Source organism: Cottoperca gobio, chromosome 3 (genome assembly GCF_900634415.1).
Source record: "Cottoperca gobio chromosome 3, fCotGob3.1, whole genome shotgun sequence".
Taxonomy (NCBI): domain Eukaryota; kingdom Metazoa; phylum Chordata; class Actinopteri; order Perciformes; family Bovichtidae; genus Cottoperca; species Cottoperca gobio.
Genome location: NC_041357.1, coordinates 6207694 through 6223627, shown reverse-complemented (window position 1 = coordinate 6223627; position 15934 = coordinate 6207694). Strand labels below are relative to the sequence as shown.

Genomic DNA, 15934 nt, shown 5'->3' with positions numbered 1-15934 from the left:
AGACACAAAGGTCCTGTTCAGATGCCCATCTAAACAAGCTTGTCTATAAAAACACTCTGGTTGAGGACACTAGTACAAATGTTAAGGAATGAGACATGGACTACAGCATGGCAGACTGGGAACTCAGTAAAAACGCATTATCACTCAACCACTGCCAAGTGTTTTTCTCATAGCCTCAAACTAGACACACTCACAGCTCTTAAAAATGTAACAGTCGCAGGAACATGAAACGTAAAACTGGTTAGAGAGGTTTCTCCTGGTCCCTATTCAGTGAATGTTAATTACTTAAATAATGATAACTCATCGGTCTATTTGCATGATGAAAAAGGCGTTAACTTCAATACAAACACCGGCAGGGTGAATAGTCCTCTTATCTGATCAATCAATTTAGATAACCAGGCACTCACATTTACATTTCAATCGTTTAGCTGATTCAGTTATCCAGAGCGGCTCTCTTGTGTGCAACTGTAAGATACAGTTAATCAATAAAAAGGTGAGGGCTTTAGAGGCCTTACAATGTTCCCTTAAACACAACAGTCATTTGTTGTGATTATCTAAGGCATGAGGCTAATCTGACCTAGGTTTACCAGAGAGGCATATCCACAAAGCTTTTGAGGAATCCCTCAACCACAACACTTCCTGTTAAATGTCACTCACCATCCCACCTCTGTCACACAATCAGCAGGGCACTGATGATGTGAATTATGGGATGTTTGCAGTCTCTCTCGCTATCAGTAACTGTAGGAGATACAACTATTCTTGGAGCGATCTCTCTCTCTCTCTCTCTCTCACACACACACACACACACACACACACACACACACACACACACACAGCTGAAACCGACAGTGGTGACACCTCAGGAGCTGCAGTATTGGGCTAAATTTAAGACTAAACCATTTTTTTTTTTATAAAAGGGAACATTTCAAAGTGTATATTACTTTAAGTTTTCTCTACTTGGTGTTTTATATACACCTTCGATTTCGTTTATGTTATATTGTATTTAATACTACAAAATAAAGTTTCCCTCGTCAGTCAGTTAATGTAGCATATAGCTTGAAACTGTGATAAAATGGGTAAGCTAATGTATATCCTGTAGTTAAAAAGCAAGACAAGACCAGTAGTTAAGCAGCCAGTAAAAAATACAATATAAGTATATGATGAGGGCTCCGTTAAATGCCTTGGTCGCAGAAAAATATTAAAACATGTAAAAGCTCCAGTCAAGCCGTAACATGTCAGAAACAGTCAGCTAACAGTAAGCTAAAGTCATTATTTGACTACTTTCTACTGTAAAAATGTGCGCTGGCATCTCCCTGTAAACGTAGCCGACATGACGTAGACGGATATATTTAGTTAAACAAGAGAAACAAAACTCACCTTTCTGAAGAAGCTGCCGGCTCCTCCGCTGTCTTTGATGCCGTTTGGTAAAAGAGTGTCCGTCATCCTGAAGGCTCTCTGACTCCGAGACTCTCCGAGGAACAGCAACTTATTAAAACTGTATTTAAACCAGGCGACTGCTGCTCTACAGGTGGGTATCCTCTCTCCTCCAACAATGTGTCTGCTCTCACTCTGCTCAGACAAACAGGGACTTTTCCAGCAGGAACCAGAAACTCCGCCCAAATGGAAAAAAAGAAAGAATGGGTGGTGCGTTCACAGCCCAAAAAATCTCACCGCCAGCACCTGTGTCCTTCAGGTTATGAACTCTGCTAACGTTATAGTAGCCTACTTAAGACGGCGAGACATGACTAACAAGCTACCACATTGTTGTTCACCGATACAAATGTTATAGACGTTTTACCTCGACTTAGGTCTTGCTTACAGTCGCTAAAGTTGGACCATCTGGTGCGCCGTTTATCCCTAATAATAGTGACTGCTAAAATAACTTAGTTAAAAGACTGCTGGTTTTGTTCAAATCTTTACATTTTATATGACCTTAAGGTCTTTTTTAAATCAAAATGCTAATTTTGAAAGTAGAATACAAGAAAAACACAAACACACTGAGATAAAAGCCTAATTATAGGCTACATAATGATAATGTGTTAATGTACAGCTTTAAAAAGAATGACCTAATAAGAATGGTACTGATTTAATATTGTTATTATCCAGTGGATTTTATTTTCAATCTAGTGCTATTTCATCTTATTTTCTTTATGCATTATCTTTATTTCTTATTAATCTTTAAGTCCATTCTATATCTGTTTTCCCTTATTGTAAAGCAAACAAAAACATTGACAAGGGCACTTGCGGAGTAGTTTTCATTTATGGCATTTTTCTAATTTTGTTGAGCAAATAGCAGACGTGCCAGTTATACAAAATTATGCAAAACGGCTGCTTTCCTTGAAATCCACAAGGAAGCTCCTGGTTTTGCATCAAATCTGTCTTTCCATATTCCTGCACTCTGGCATTGAGGCTGACATTGCAGTATTTCAATATGTTGAAGAGCATGAATTTAAATATGTATGTATTTTAATACCATATCATATATTTCAAGAATATATTTCTTGGAGTTGTATGTATGAGTGGTATGACAAGATTTGCAAATATTTAGCATTGTTATGAGGCAAAGACTTAATTGAAAATAACCTACGCAGAGAATTTTTCATTCTGATAATACTTTCACTGTTCAGTGTTGAGCATGTTTTTCCTTTGCCGACAAAGGTCATACACTGACAAGGGTGTGCACATCAGCCAAATGTGGGGACAAAAACAGATGGTCGGAAAGGTAGTCACAGATCGATGCAACACCGATGACCTTTAAACTGCAGTGAAAGGATCAGTGGCTGAACTGAACTCTTCCACTGAGCTAACATTAATAATTTGCAGTGCTTTGTTTAAAGGTACCTCAACTGTGCGTTATGTTTTAAGTGTTTAGCACATCAGTTTGTTTGTGTCAGAGGTGAAACAAGAGGAGACATCTGCCTGTGTGTGGCTGGTTTTGCCAGTTGGAAAGCAGGTTACACTCCAGTTTGTGAAAGAGGTGCTTATTAATATCAGGAGAGGATTATTGATAACAACTAAACAGCGGTGGAGCCATGAGAACGAGGGTGTTGCAGTGGCTGTAAACTAGACCAAGGTTGTCTTCGTCTGGGACAGTTCTGCATCTGAAAGCCAGACATTTTTATTCCTCGCCTCATTTAACATCTGTGTGGTTGAATAGTTTTGTTTCCTTTTGACTCAAGAAACAACACAAAAGCTCATACATATTTTCTTTCACTTGAGCCTTTCAAGAACCATAGTTTAAAACTGAAAGTCAGTCATATTGGGACAATCTTAAAAGTTCATATTGAAATAATTTCTGCTTTCATATCTGAAAAAGCAGTTCATTAAATAACTATCACTTTGTTGTTAATACCACACAAGTAAATCAGTTTCAGCACAAAACCTCTGAGGTGAATCAGAACTACTGTTTTAGAGTTCAATAAAGACATTCACATTTGTACAATTACCGGTTTATACTCCTGTGCCGAGAAAACTTAATGTGTCACAATAAACATTAGGATTGGAGATGGCTCTTTTCAGGTGTGACACTTTCCGACAGTACTGAGCTAGAAAATGTCACAACCCTGTACCATACCGGTCGAGCTGGTTTTGTTTGTGACTAGCTCATGAAGACAAGTGGGGGGGTAAAACAAGCAAGAAGAGCAAGTTTGTGTCACTTAGTCAGCACATGAACCGTTTCTGTTCACAGTCAGAAAATATATCCATCAACACAAGATGTGTTGCTTGTAATGTTTGACAAATTACATTGACATCAACATGATGGTCTGAAAAATTGTACATGAAGTGACAAAGTAAGTAACACTGCCTATACTTCTAATGTGATTACAGAGGTCTGGACTTTGGTTGCACAGAAGTATAGCAAAACTAAGGTAAAAGAGTGTAGGAGTTTCAGTATCTGTGATTAGGAAAATATAGAGCCACGTAAAGAGAGTGTAACAACAATTTATGCTGTAAAGTAGTTCTGATACAATCACTATATTTAGTATAATACCATAATAATAGATCAAGAGAAAATGAATTGTGACCAGTTTTGATAATTGACATCAGGGAAAATACAAAAACATTTGCTGATTTGACCGATGGCGGTTGTTGTAGTACACACCATTGGCCAATAGATGGAAGTAGAGATTAATATTTGAGCATTGACATTGTCCATTATTTATCGTTCTACTCTTTACTGGACGATCTGCTTTCCTCTTGTGGTTTTCTGTTTGCTTTCTTCAAATAATTCAACCTAATTCCACTTTACTGTTACCAGTTCACATTTATGTATTTGTTTGACAGGCTGCCTGTTTCACCCTGTAGTGTGTTTGTGTTGAAGGAAGTGCTTTATTTGATCACATCTCCACAGTTCAAGAAGTCCAAGCTCTCTTTGAAATATAAGTTAAATGTGTTTTTTCTGTAGTTTTGTTTATAACTCTAATAACTATAGATAACTATTTATAACTCTATGCTCTAAATGTGTATGGTACTGCAAGTGTGTAGTGAATGCACACAATAAGGCTTCAGAGCATGCCACAGTATCGAAACTGCTTTGACTAAAATAATTAGTGACCTCAGACTAAACTCTGGCACAAACAAGGTCTCAATTCTTATCCTGCTAGACCTAGCATTTGACACGATCGACCATGACATCCTAATTAATCGTCTAGAAAAACTGGTTGGTCTTTCTGACTGTGTATTAAACTGGTTCAGAACATATATCAAAGGGAGAAAGTATTTTGTCAGGCTTGGAGATCATGTGTCAGAGAAGCATGATGCCCACTATGGAGTTCCACAAGGGAGCTGCCTCGGTCCATTACTGTTCTCCCTATACATGCTACCACTGGGGGACATCATTAGAGAACACAATGTGTGCTTCCATAGCTACGCGGATGATACACAACTGTACATCTCTGCTGAACCAAATAATCCATCCATCCATCCATCGTCTACCGCTTATCTGGGATCGGGTCGCGGGGGCAGCAGCTCCAGTAAGGAACCCCAAACTTCCCTTCTCCGGGCCACATCCTCCAGCTCTGACTGGGGGATCCTGAGGCGTTGCCAGGCCAGTGAGGAGATGTAATCTCTCCATGCCCGAACCACCTCAACTGGAACCTTTCAATGTAAAGGAGCAGCGGCTCTACTCCGAGTCTCTCACGGATGGCTGAGCTTCTCACCCTATCTCTAAGGGAGACGCCAACCACCCGTCTGAGAAAACCCATTTTGGCCGCTTGTACCCGTGATCTCGTTCTTTCGGTCATGACCCAGCCTTCATGACCATAGGTGAGGGTAGGAACGAAGATCGACCGGTAGATTGAGAGCTTTGCCTTCTGGCTCAGCTCTCTTTTCGTCACAACAGTGACTGTAGTACCGCCCCCGCTGCTCCGATTCTCCGGCCAATCTCTCGCTCCATCGTCCCCTCACTCGCGAACAAGACCCCGAGGTACTTAAACTCCTTCACTTGGGGTAAAGGCTCATAAGGACCACATCATCTGCAAAGAGCAACGATGAGATCCTCAGGTCACCGAACTGCAACCCCTCTCCTCCACGACTACGCCTCGATATCCTATCCATGAAAATCACGAACAGGATTGGTGATAAAGCGCAGCCTTGGCGGAGGCCAACATTCACTGGAAACGAGTCCGACTTACTGCCGAGTATCCGGACAAAACCGACCAGGACGGAATCCGCATTGTTCCTCTTCAATCAGAGGTTCGACTACCGGCCGAACCCTCCTTTCCAGTACCTTGGATTAGACTTTACCAGGGAGGCTGAGAAGTGTGATACCCCTGTAGTTGGCACACACTCTCTGGTCCCCCTTTTTAAATAGGGAGAACCAAAACCCCGGTCTGCCAACCCCTAGGCACTGTACCAGACTTCCACGCAATGTTGACGAGGCGTGTCAACCAAGACAGCCCCTCAACACCCAAAGCCTTCAGCATTTCTGGACGGATCTCATCAATCCCTGCGGCTTTGCCACTGTGGAGTTGTTTGACTACCTCAGTGACTTCCATCAGGGAAATTGACGATGATCCCCCATCAGCTTCCAGCTCTGCCTCTACCATAGAGGGCGTGTTAATTGGATTCAGGAGTTCCTCAAAGTGCTCCTTCACCGGCCGATAACCTTCTCAGTCAAAGTCAGCACGGTCCCACCCTTGCTGTACACAGCTTGGATGGTTCCTCGCTTCCCCCTCCTGAGGTGCCGGATGGTTTTCCAGAAGCACCTTGGTGCCGACCGAAAGTCCTTCTCCATAGCTTCTCCGAACTTCTCCCACACCCTGAACCAAATGATGCTACAGCTATTAACTCCATCACCACCTGTCTGTCAGCAATAAATAAATGGATGAATCATTCCTTAAAATTAAATGAGAACAAAACTGAAATCCTACTAGTAGGTCCTGTAACAAAAAGAGAGATGATGCTGAATAACATGGGGAAACTTACTCCTGAAGTCACAAGACTTGGTGTTATCATAGACTCAGATCTAAGCTTTAAATCCCACATAAAAAAGGTGACAAAAACATAATTCTTCCATCCTTAGAAATATAGCTAAAATCAGACAATTTATAAATCAAAAGGATGCTGAAAAACTAATCCATGCTTTCATCTCAAGCCGACTCGATTACTGTAATGCACTCTTTACCGGCCTTCCAAAAACAACAACGGAGAGACTTCAGCTCATCCAAAACGCTGCAGCGAGGCTGCTGACTAGAACCAAGAGGAGAGACCAGTGTTAGCCGCTCTACACTGGCTTCCAGTAACTTTTAGAATTGACTTTAAGGTCCTCCTTCTTGTATACAAAGCCCTAAACGGAACCTGCACCAAGTTACACTGCCAACTCTCTAATCAACTATGTGCCCCCAAGAACATTACGATCATCCACTACTGGTTTATTAAATGTTCCCAGAAACATCCAAAAGAAAATTGGGGATGCAGCCTTTAGCAATTATGCACCAAAGCTATGGAACACTTTACCTGCAGACATTAGGGAGGCAAGCTTCGCTCAATATCTTTAAAAGTAAGCTAAAAACATTTCTCTTTACTTTAGCCTTTTAATAGTGATACTTAATATATTTTTATCTTAGCCTTTTAATGGTGAATTATTACTGGTTTAACATTGAATGTGCAAAGGTAACTAGGATACATTTTCAGAGTGTGTATTTTTGAAAAACTTGAGATCAAATAGACTGTTTTATCATGGGAAAAAGAGGTTTCTCTGATAAATGTGTTTACATGTTCTTTACACAATTAGTGGAAAAGTGAAAGATTAAAGAATATATTGGAGAAAAACTGGCTTCAACCGATAGGTTTCATAAAACTTAACAAACAGGGGTTTGTTTATGAAGCGGGCTTTAACCAAGATTTTGCCAAAAGAATCTGGACTCACGGAGACGTCTGTGTTGTATACGTTAAAAGGTCAATAAAGAGGTTGACACTGTAAACGTAAATATAAAGACTACCAGGAATGGGTAGCAAAGGGAGTAAACCAGTTGAAGGGCCACAGGGGCCCATTGTTGATCTCATGCTTTCAAAATATGGCCCTGATAGTTTAAAACATTTACAAGAATGGTGTGCCAATGTTATTTTATACTATTTTAATTCTGCTATTTTTATAATGGTACTTCAGACTCATTTACATCAACACTGTAATGATTGTACTGTAAATGGTCTTATTCTGTCCTTGTACTAATTGTTATGTTTTTGCTGTGAAGCACAATTCTTATATGAAAGGTGCTATACAAATAAAGATAATAATAATTATTATTATTATAATAACCTCTCTTTGCACTGATAATCAGGCTGCAAGGCAGATTACACAATATTTAAACTAATCAACCTGGCAATGTGTTATGAGTAAGTAAAAACTGTGTGTGCATGTTTATACAAAAACCCACAAGGTACCTTTAAGTGTCCCAGTAAGTCATGCCACTGAGCCAGCATGCACAACATCAGGGCTCTGGGATGTACACACCAAGTAGAGTGAAGCCTTATTAATTATGAACTATTATTAAATATACCTGTGACATTATAGATTCCATTTAGAGCAGGGGTCACCAAGCTTTTTGATACTGAGAGCTACTTCAAGGGTGCTGAATAATACAAAGGGCTACTTGTTTGAGACAAACTTCCTGAATAATATAGTTGCACGGTTCACCTTTAATGATAATATTATCATTAATAATAATAATAATAATAATAATAATAATAATAATAATAATACATATTCATATATGTGAAGAGACTGTCTGATCACATGTTAATGTTAATTATTCCTCACAATGATTATTAACAATGATTTACCATGGTAGGAAACACAGATATATTTAAACGTGCAACATTATTTATTTATGTTCTCAATCTATTCAACATTTGAAAGTCAGAGTTATCACATCTGATATTTTTGTAAATATCTTTATTGACAGTTTTGTATGAATGAGCACATTTGAAGCAGTTTGTTAAAAATCACACCGGTTATATTTTAGTACAAAGTATCACTTCTGTAAAAAAAATTCAGGAAATCATTAACTGTCACATCTTCAGATCATATCCTGTTTGTTCAAACACTAACTTTGTAAAATCGGAACCTTTCTTCTCGTCTTTGAACAGTGTTTTCAATAACCATCATTGCACCTTTCAAGACCTCTCCGTCCGAAAAGACTTTCTTGTTCTTTATTTAAAATGTGCAGCTCTAAATGAAGCTTCCGTTGCTTTGTGTGACTTGTTCCCCGGCCTCGTGAAAACAGATGCTGCTGTCCAAAGCTTTAACTCACGGCTTGTTCTGCCCGCAGTGCTGCAGGTGGGGAGTTAGTTAGTTAGTTAGCATGGTAGCTTTGTGACACGTACCGAAGTGTCTCCACAATGTGCCGCTTTGCCGTTGCCCCGCAAATGAGACATACACACTTTTCTTTCACTGTTGTAAAACATAATTCTGCCTCCCAATCATTGTGAACATGGTTCATTTTCTTTCGCTTTTCTGACATGTTTAGTGTAAACAACGCACCTCGCGCCCCATCGTAGCTGCTCCCGCTAGCTGGTCTCAGCGAGGAGGGAAATGGAGATTTAGCTTTCGCGTGGAATTGAAACCCAGACAGGGTACAGAGTATACATAAACTTTTTTTTAAATTCTATATTCAATATTGTCATTTTAAAATAAAGAATAATTCAAGTGTTATTGATTTAAAAACAATTAAATACAATTTTTAGATAGAGCTTCATGGTAACTAGTGCTATTTTTAGAACATGCTCTGCTGGCGACTCACGCTGTGGAAAGGTTGGACGTATTTGGACTTTTGAGCTAATTTTCATATACCTCAGCATATGTTTCTGCCATAAGGAACTGTGTGACAGGGCCGTATGTCTGGCATGTTTGGCGTATCGTCTGCGTCCTTCAAACGATCGCAATTTACCCTTAATTTATATCAACCTATTGCAGATATTTCGTATGAGTTCAACAATGCACCACAGCGTGCTCTTAACGGATACTACTTATACCTTACCTTATATCAACGTATACCAGCGTGTTGCCGATATTTTGTATACGCCATATTTTTGTATAAGGTATGCATTTGTTGGGCATTCGTCTGATACATTTTGTATAAGTAAGTGACACTCTATCAATAGGTTAGACACGCGTATCTGTATACGTTCACTTTTCTGATCCGATGAAAGATTGGACGTATTTGGACTCAAATTTTCATATATACGTTTCTGCTATACGGATATGTGTGACAGGGCCTTAACCAAGTTTATGTGAGTTAACCCAGCAGGCGTCGGCAGTTATGGCTATAAAACCACTTTAAGCTTTTTTCCTATAATCGTAGGACTCTGCAGTGTGGTGAAAAACTGAGCGTATTTTCTATTTACAACATATTTTACTGTGTTTTTCTTCTGAAAAGGGGGGGTCCACTTCACCAACACATGCTTTAAATATTTTACAATGTTTTTTTTCCTGAAAAATGCAAACAGACACATTTAAAGGTACTGAATACTGATAGCAATGCTCAGCTATCATCACCATCATTCCAAAAAATCTAACTTTCGGCCCTCAGAGACCCATATTAGTTAAACCATATAGAGATCTCTGTGTGTTAAAGGGTGAAGTGAACTGAGGGTGCTTTGCCTTTCCGCTCATTTCTCTTCTCCTCACAACGAAGCACAAAGCTGATTGTAAGTGAACTGCTTTCCGGCTGCTTTTCTAAAGGCAGAGGGGGCACTGCAGTGAACAACAGGCACTGCCGTTCAACCCCCGGCCCAACAGGAAGTGCTGTAGGGTTGCTATGCAGCTCTACTCCCCAACAGCAAGAACTCTGGGTTTCCTGTTAACAAATGATGTGTGGTGCAGGCAGTATGACAAACCATTTGAGCAGGCACTCCAGAAGCTCTACAATAAGAATAGATCAAGGGTGTATTGAAAGAGAGAATGAGTCAGAGTGATAGTTTATCCTTGGCTGTAAAGTGGTGTTGGGTTCATGGCCTTTTCTCTTTCCTTTCTCTTTCTGCCCCTCTTTCCGCCATCCTCCTTTTATGTTTCCCTCCACCACTCCCTCTCTACCTGCTGCGGCTCTCTCATTGCTTCATCCTTTGCTTGTCTGTAGTCTCCGCCCAACATTCGACCCGCTTTCTCTTCCTTTGAAACGCTTATCTCCCCTTCCATCTTTGTTTTATTTGTCGTTTCCTCTCTCTCGCCATTTCTGCCTCTGACACTTGCTACATACTAATCAGTGTGTCAACAGTATGTATTGCTGTTTTATGAAATTGAAAGCTGTATATTTTAACTACACGTTAAAGCCCAACTAGGGACAACAGTTGAAAATGAGCTATAGCTATAAACTCTCTGTGCAGCACATCAGTTTCATGTTCTCTATTGGAACTATGTTAAATACCATCGTCCCTATCAAATACAAAAAACTTAAAATTCAAATGCATGCTGTACATCCATTGATTAGGCCATACTACAGTGGAACACAATACAAATCAACCTTCCTACCCTTTTAAAACTAATTATGGACTTCCGGTTACATCATTGCGATGATGGTTGAAGATGATGATAGTTACTGAGCTTTCCTAAATCGAAGGGAAAATGTACCCTAACAATCTGATATTAGAACGGTTAACATCAGTTTTCAAAGACATGGCCTATGACTTTTTTTTTTACCTGCTCTTAAATCGTAAACACAGGAGACAAAACTATTTAGATCTGACTTAGAACCTGGATCATCAGAAGTTTTGCCTCTTAGGGCTTCCGTAGGTAAATGTGTAGCATTGAAAAGAAAATATTGCCATAACCAAAACATATCTTCAATTGCTCAATTTGTTTGTACAAAAACAAATACATAGTAAATATCAGATTAAAAAAGACTCCTCTTTAATCTCTTTTTTATTTATGGTATAAATCATTATTTTCGCCCATATTTCCTCCTTTAGGATCTTCTTCCTCTAATGTCTACCTAAGAGCCAGCAGGTGTGTCTTTTACTGTTTTCTTTTACTTTTTCACAAACAAAGTTTACTAGTAGTAAAGCCACAAAAGCTTTATAATACCTGATATTACAGTAAACAACAGTAAATTCCCTCAAATGTAGACAAAGGACAATTTCTTGGCTGCATTTAGATTAGTCTTTAAAATGGCACAGGACTTATCAGTTCATTGAGCAGACTTTGTAGGATCCAGCCTCTTAATTGGAACACAGGTCGAGTGGGCTTTCATCAGATGATGTCAAATGCATCCAGGTCAATGGATAAACCTCTTTTCCTGGGGTCAGAAGAAGCTTCTTATCAACACACAAATAATTTGATTGATCCTCCGTTGCACCCTCCAACCCTTGCCTCTTCTTCTTCCTCCTCTCTCATTATGCTCCACTTATTTCTTCTACTCCTCTTCCTTCTGTTCTCCCTGTCCTCTAGCTTCTCCTCCACCATTCTGCTCCTTCTACACTCCTCTTCCTCCTCCTGCCACTGTACTGAAAAGCTGTGAAGTATTTGTTTACAGCACAACTCCTCCCCTTATCCCACCACAGTATTTTGGCTATTTCTCCCATCCATCCCCTTCTCTTCCTCGTCTCCTCCTGCCATCACACTGAAGCCAGTGTTTCAGCTTGCCTTCCTGTCGCCAACAAAGTATCTCCTCTCTTTGTTGGGGCCTCTTTTTGGAGAGGGAGGCGGCACTCCAACTTAATTGTGCATGTGTTAGCATTCTCCTGCCGCAACTTAACAACTTAACTCCTTAAACTGTAGATGAAGTGGTGTGGTGTGAGTGTGTGTTTTTGTGATGTTTGTTATTCTTCTCTGCTTAAGGCTGTAGACACATATAGATAGATAGATACTTTATTCATCCCGATGGAAATATATAGGGAAACGCTATCAACAATATTGAATATTGAATTGCATATTATTCTGAAGAAACAAGCGGGAAGGAAGCTCAAAGAGGTAGAATTCTTCACGTCCACACTCAAAAGAGAAGAATATTGTTTATTTATTTTCCCCATCAAGTTGTACCTGCTACTGTAAAAAGTCAAGAAAGCTTTCAGTTACCTATAAGATGAACTGGTAAGAAAGTTGAGCATGTTAGCTAGCTAATATTAGCTATTTAGCACGAAGTGCAGCTGAGGCTGTTGGCATTACTTGTGCAGGTACAGGTCACAAAGAAAAGTATTGATACATTTAAATGTTGACTTGATGGAAAGAGATCCCCAAAGTTATGAGACATTTCACTCAAAACCACGTATGTGACACTCATTGAAGAAATCTGAGGTCGCCAAAATCATAAATATATGGAAAAAATGATATTGCAATATATTTAATATTTCAATACTTTTGAGCCAGGCAAATTTTTTAAAGAATCACAGACAAACATTTCCTCTCACTTTGTGTATCTATTTTACTGTCTATGTGGCCTCAGAATTGTGGATGATTCAAAGCCGGAGTCAACAAACACAAAACCATCAAAAGAACAAAAGCCAATCATATCATCACTATTATCTTTACCATCTTAAGCTTCTATACTTTTCCTCTCTGATGTATCATCTCAACAGTCTTTACAATCTGTTACCTCTTCTTCTCTACCATTTATCATTTAACGTATCATCTATCTGGTATTTATTTATATATATATATATATATTATTTATATATATACATGTGTGTGTATATATATATATATATATATATATATATATATATATATATATATATATATATATATATATATATATATGTATGTGTATATATATATGAGCAGGGAAGGAGGTAGTGCAAAGAGATTGCAAACGCACATAAAACTCAGAAGCAACTTGTTGATATAGGACAGATCTAGGATTGTTTTTAAACCTGCAATGCACCTTGCATGTCTGGCAGTGGCTCAGTCAGTAGGGGCTTGGTCTGTGGACTGTGAACTGTAGGGTTGCTGGTTCAAGTCACTGACCAGACCTAAAAAATGGAGTGTGACTGCTACATGGAGAGGTCCCAGTTCACCTCCTGCCCTGCTGTGGTGCCCTTGAGCAAGGCACTGGACATCCCCCTTCCCCCCTCACTCCCATTGCTCCCCGGGGGCTGTCCTATGAGCTGCCCACTGCTCCTAATACTAGACTCCTGGTACTAGGATGGGTTAAAAGCAGATAACAAATTTCACTGTGTGCTGGTGACCATTAAAAAGAGGGTTTCATCCCTCCAAATCTTAAAACAGGCAATCTACTGGAAATCATTTATTTGCAAGTCTGTGCCAGTCATGCAGGTTCAGGTTATGGTTACCTTAAAGTTTACTATTGGCTTAATAAACTTTTATTAACTTACTTATTAAGTCTCCATCAGACTCTTCCTTAATAGTTCATAGAGAAGGTTTGGTTATTAAAGCCCCTTCATGTTGAATTTTTATGAAACAAAATTATTTGAATTTAACAACGCAATACATTCCTATTTCTGGTGTTTACTTTGCATGAATAGATCATGGCATATCGATGAGCGTTTCCAGTAAGTAAATACATTTAATGACTCCCAGGTACAATAAAAGAAAATAGAAATGCAAATTATATAAACAAACAAAATAATTAAATAAAATCAACAATTCAAAAATCAGGAATAAATTAATGAATAAATTAGGATCAGGAATAAATTAATGAATACCCATAAACAGTTATTGGTAGGAAGGACGCCAAAAACTATAAGAATGACACAAACATTTTCATTTTAAACTTGGTTAATTTGCATTACCAAAGCATACAGATGGGGAAATAATACAACAGTAAAGAATGCGCAGAAATGCACTCGTCTGCCATGAGTATGTGTGTTTGTGCGTGTCCCCATGGGCTCTAAAATATAAAAAACCAGGGGGCTTTATGGAAAACCAGGAAGTAATCATTGAAAACTAATTCACCAAAGGGGAATTAATTAATCATTCTGGGGTAATGTTTCACTCTCTCTGTCTGTTTGGCACATATATGCCTATTTAGCTAATTGGTATGAGTGTGAAGTTTTTCTGAGGAGGAGACCAGGCGACCTCCCCTGGGCTGCACACAAAGCAAGAGTCATGTGCTGGTAACTCCAACAACACTACTCTATCATCAAAATTTGGTTGGGAAAAGAATAGGACTCCAAGTATTACTTAATTACTCATTTTAAACTTCGACAAGACACACAAAACTATTGTTTACCTTGCATCACTAAGTGTTCCAGTAAGCCTCCCAGTGAGCCAGCGTAAACAGCACCAGGCAACTAAAATGGGCACACATAATTGTAATGCAGCCATTGTTAATATTTGTTGATTACACCTGTACCTTCCTCCTACTACATACAAATACATACGAAAAAGGCCTACTGCAGTGAGGGAAATGTGCATTGAGCAGTAGGCCTACACTCCCAACCAAATTTAAGAAGAGCTCTAATCAGACACAGTAAGTGGGGGTGTAGGGCACCCAATGGTTTGTGGATTACAGCTTTGAAGCCTCAAAGGGCCGTCGCCATCTTGTTTTTTGGAGCCAGAATTGAGCATATTTAGACGAGAAGGTGGAGCTGTTGGAGTGAGTTAAGTTACCTGCTATGTTAATGCTAGTGAGTGTTTGCTGACATTCTCACAAATGGCAGAGGCCATGGAAGTTTGTTTTTCGGTTCATAATAAGGTCATATATTTTAGTCGTATATATCAAATGCTACACTTAGATAATGAACGTATGCTCTGTCTCAATTTGCGTACTTCGGTACCTACGCTTGCTGTTTTGAGTGCATAAGTGCATTCACTGAGCTATTGGTCTCAATTTCCCAAGATCTTTTGTGTCAAGACCCTCCCTCACTTCCTGCAACCTGACGCCACCCTTTCGCACCTAAGTGGGAAAACAGCTGATGAAACTAAAACACAGACAGACAGAGTTCCATGCACACTAACCATCTTCTTAACCCGGCCCCATTATCATACACGTTACGATCTCACAATAATTTGTGAATGTGCCCTTTTGACACAGAGACAAGGACTCAAAGCTCCTTCTTCATATGTCCCCTTTGTTCTCCACACGTATGTGCACGCGTACGTAGAGCACATAGAGACTTTCACAGGACCGGACACACATTATTTTCAGCGCCCCCCCGACAGGCGCACGCACACACACACACACACACACACACACACACACACACACACACACACACACACACACACACACACACACACACACACACTCTCACATTTGTGTACATATTCCCATTTGATTGCTTAGTATTAGATATTGTGTGTTTTGACATTGTGTATTACCTTATTAATAAATGCTTTGGAATATACATGCTGGTTTGTTTAATGTTGTACAACGGTGAGTATTGCCAACCTCTACTTTCAAATAAATCCAAAATCCTTCAACCTTCACTAGCTACTGATATGGTCATTTTGTTTATAATTATAATTGCTTAATCATTATTTAGATTTCCTAATTCATGTCTAGTATATTTTATGAGAATACATTAACTGGCTTTGTTT

The 15934-nt window shown here is 39.3% G+C and overlaps 1 protein-coding gene across 1 annotated transcript in view; it reads right to left on the bottom strand.

Moving 5' to 3' along the window:
• rhpn2 (rhophilin, Rho GTPase binding protein 2) overlaps positions 1-1443 on the bottom strand; it is a 31869-nt gene extending 30426 nt beyond the window's left edge. Inside the window, exon 1 of the mRNA XM_029428582.1 lies at positions 1378-1443. Coding sequence (XP_029284442.1) covers positions 1378-1443 — 66 coding nt within the window. The remainder of the gene's footprint in view (positions 1-1377) is intronic.
• Positions 1444-15934: the final 14491 nt, after the last annotated feature.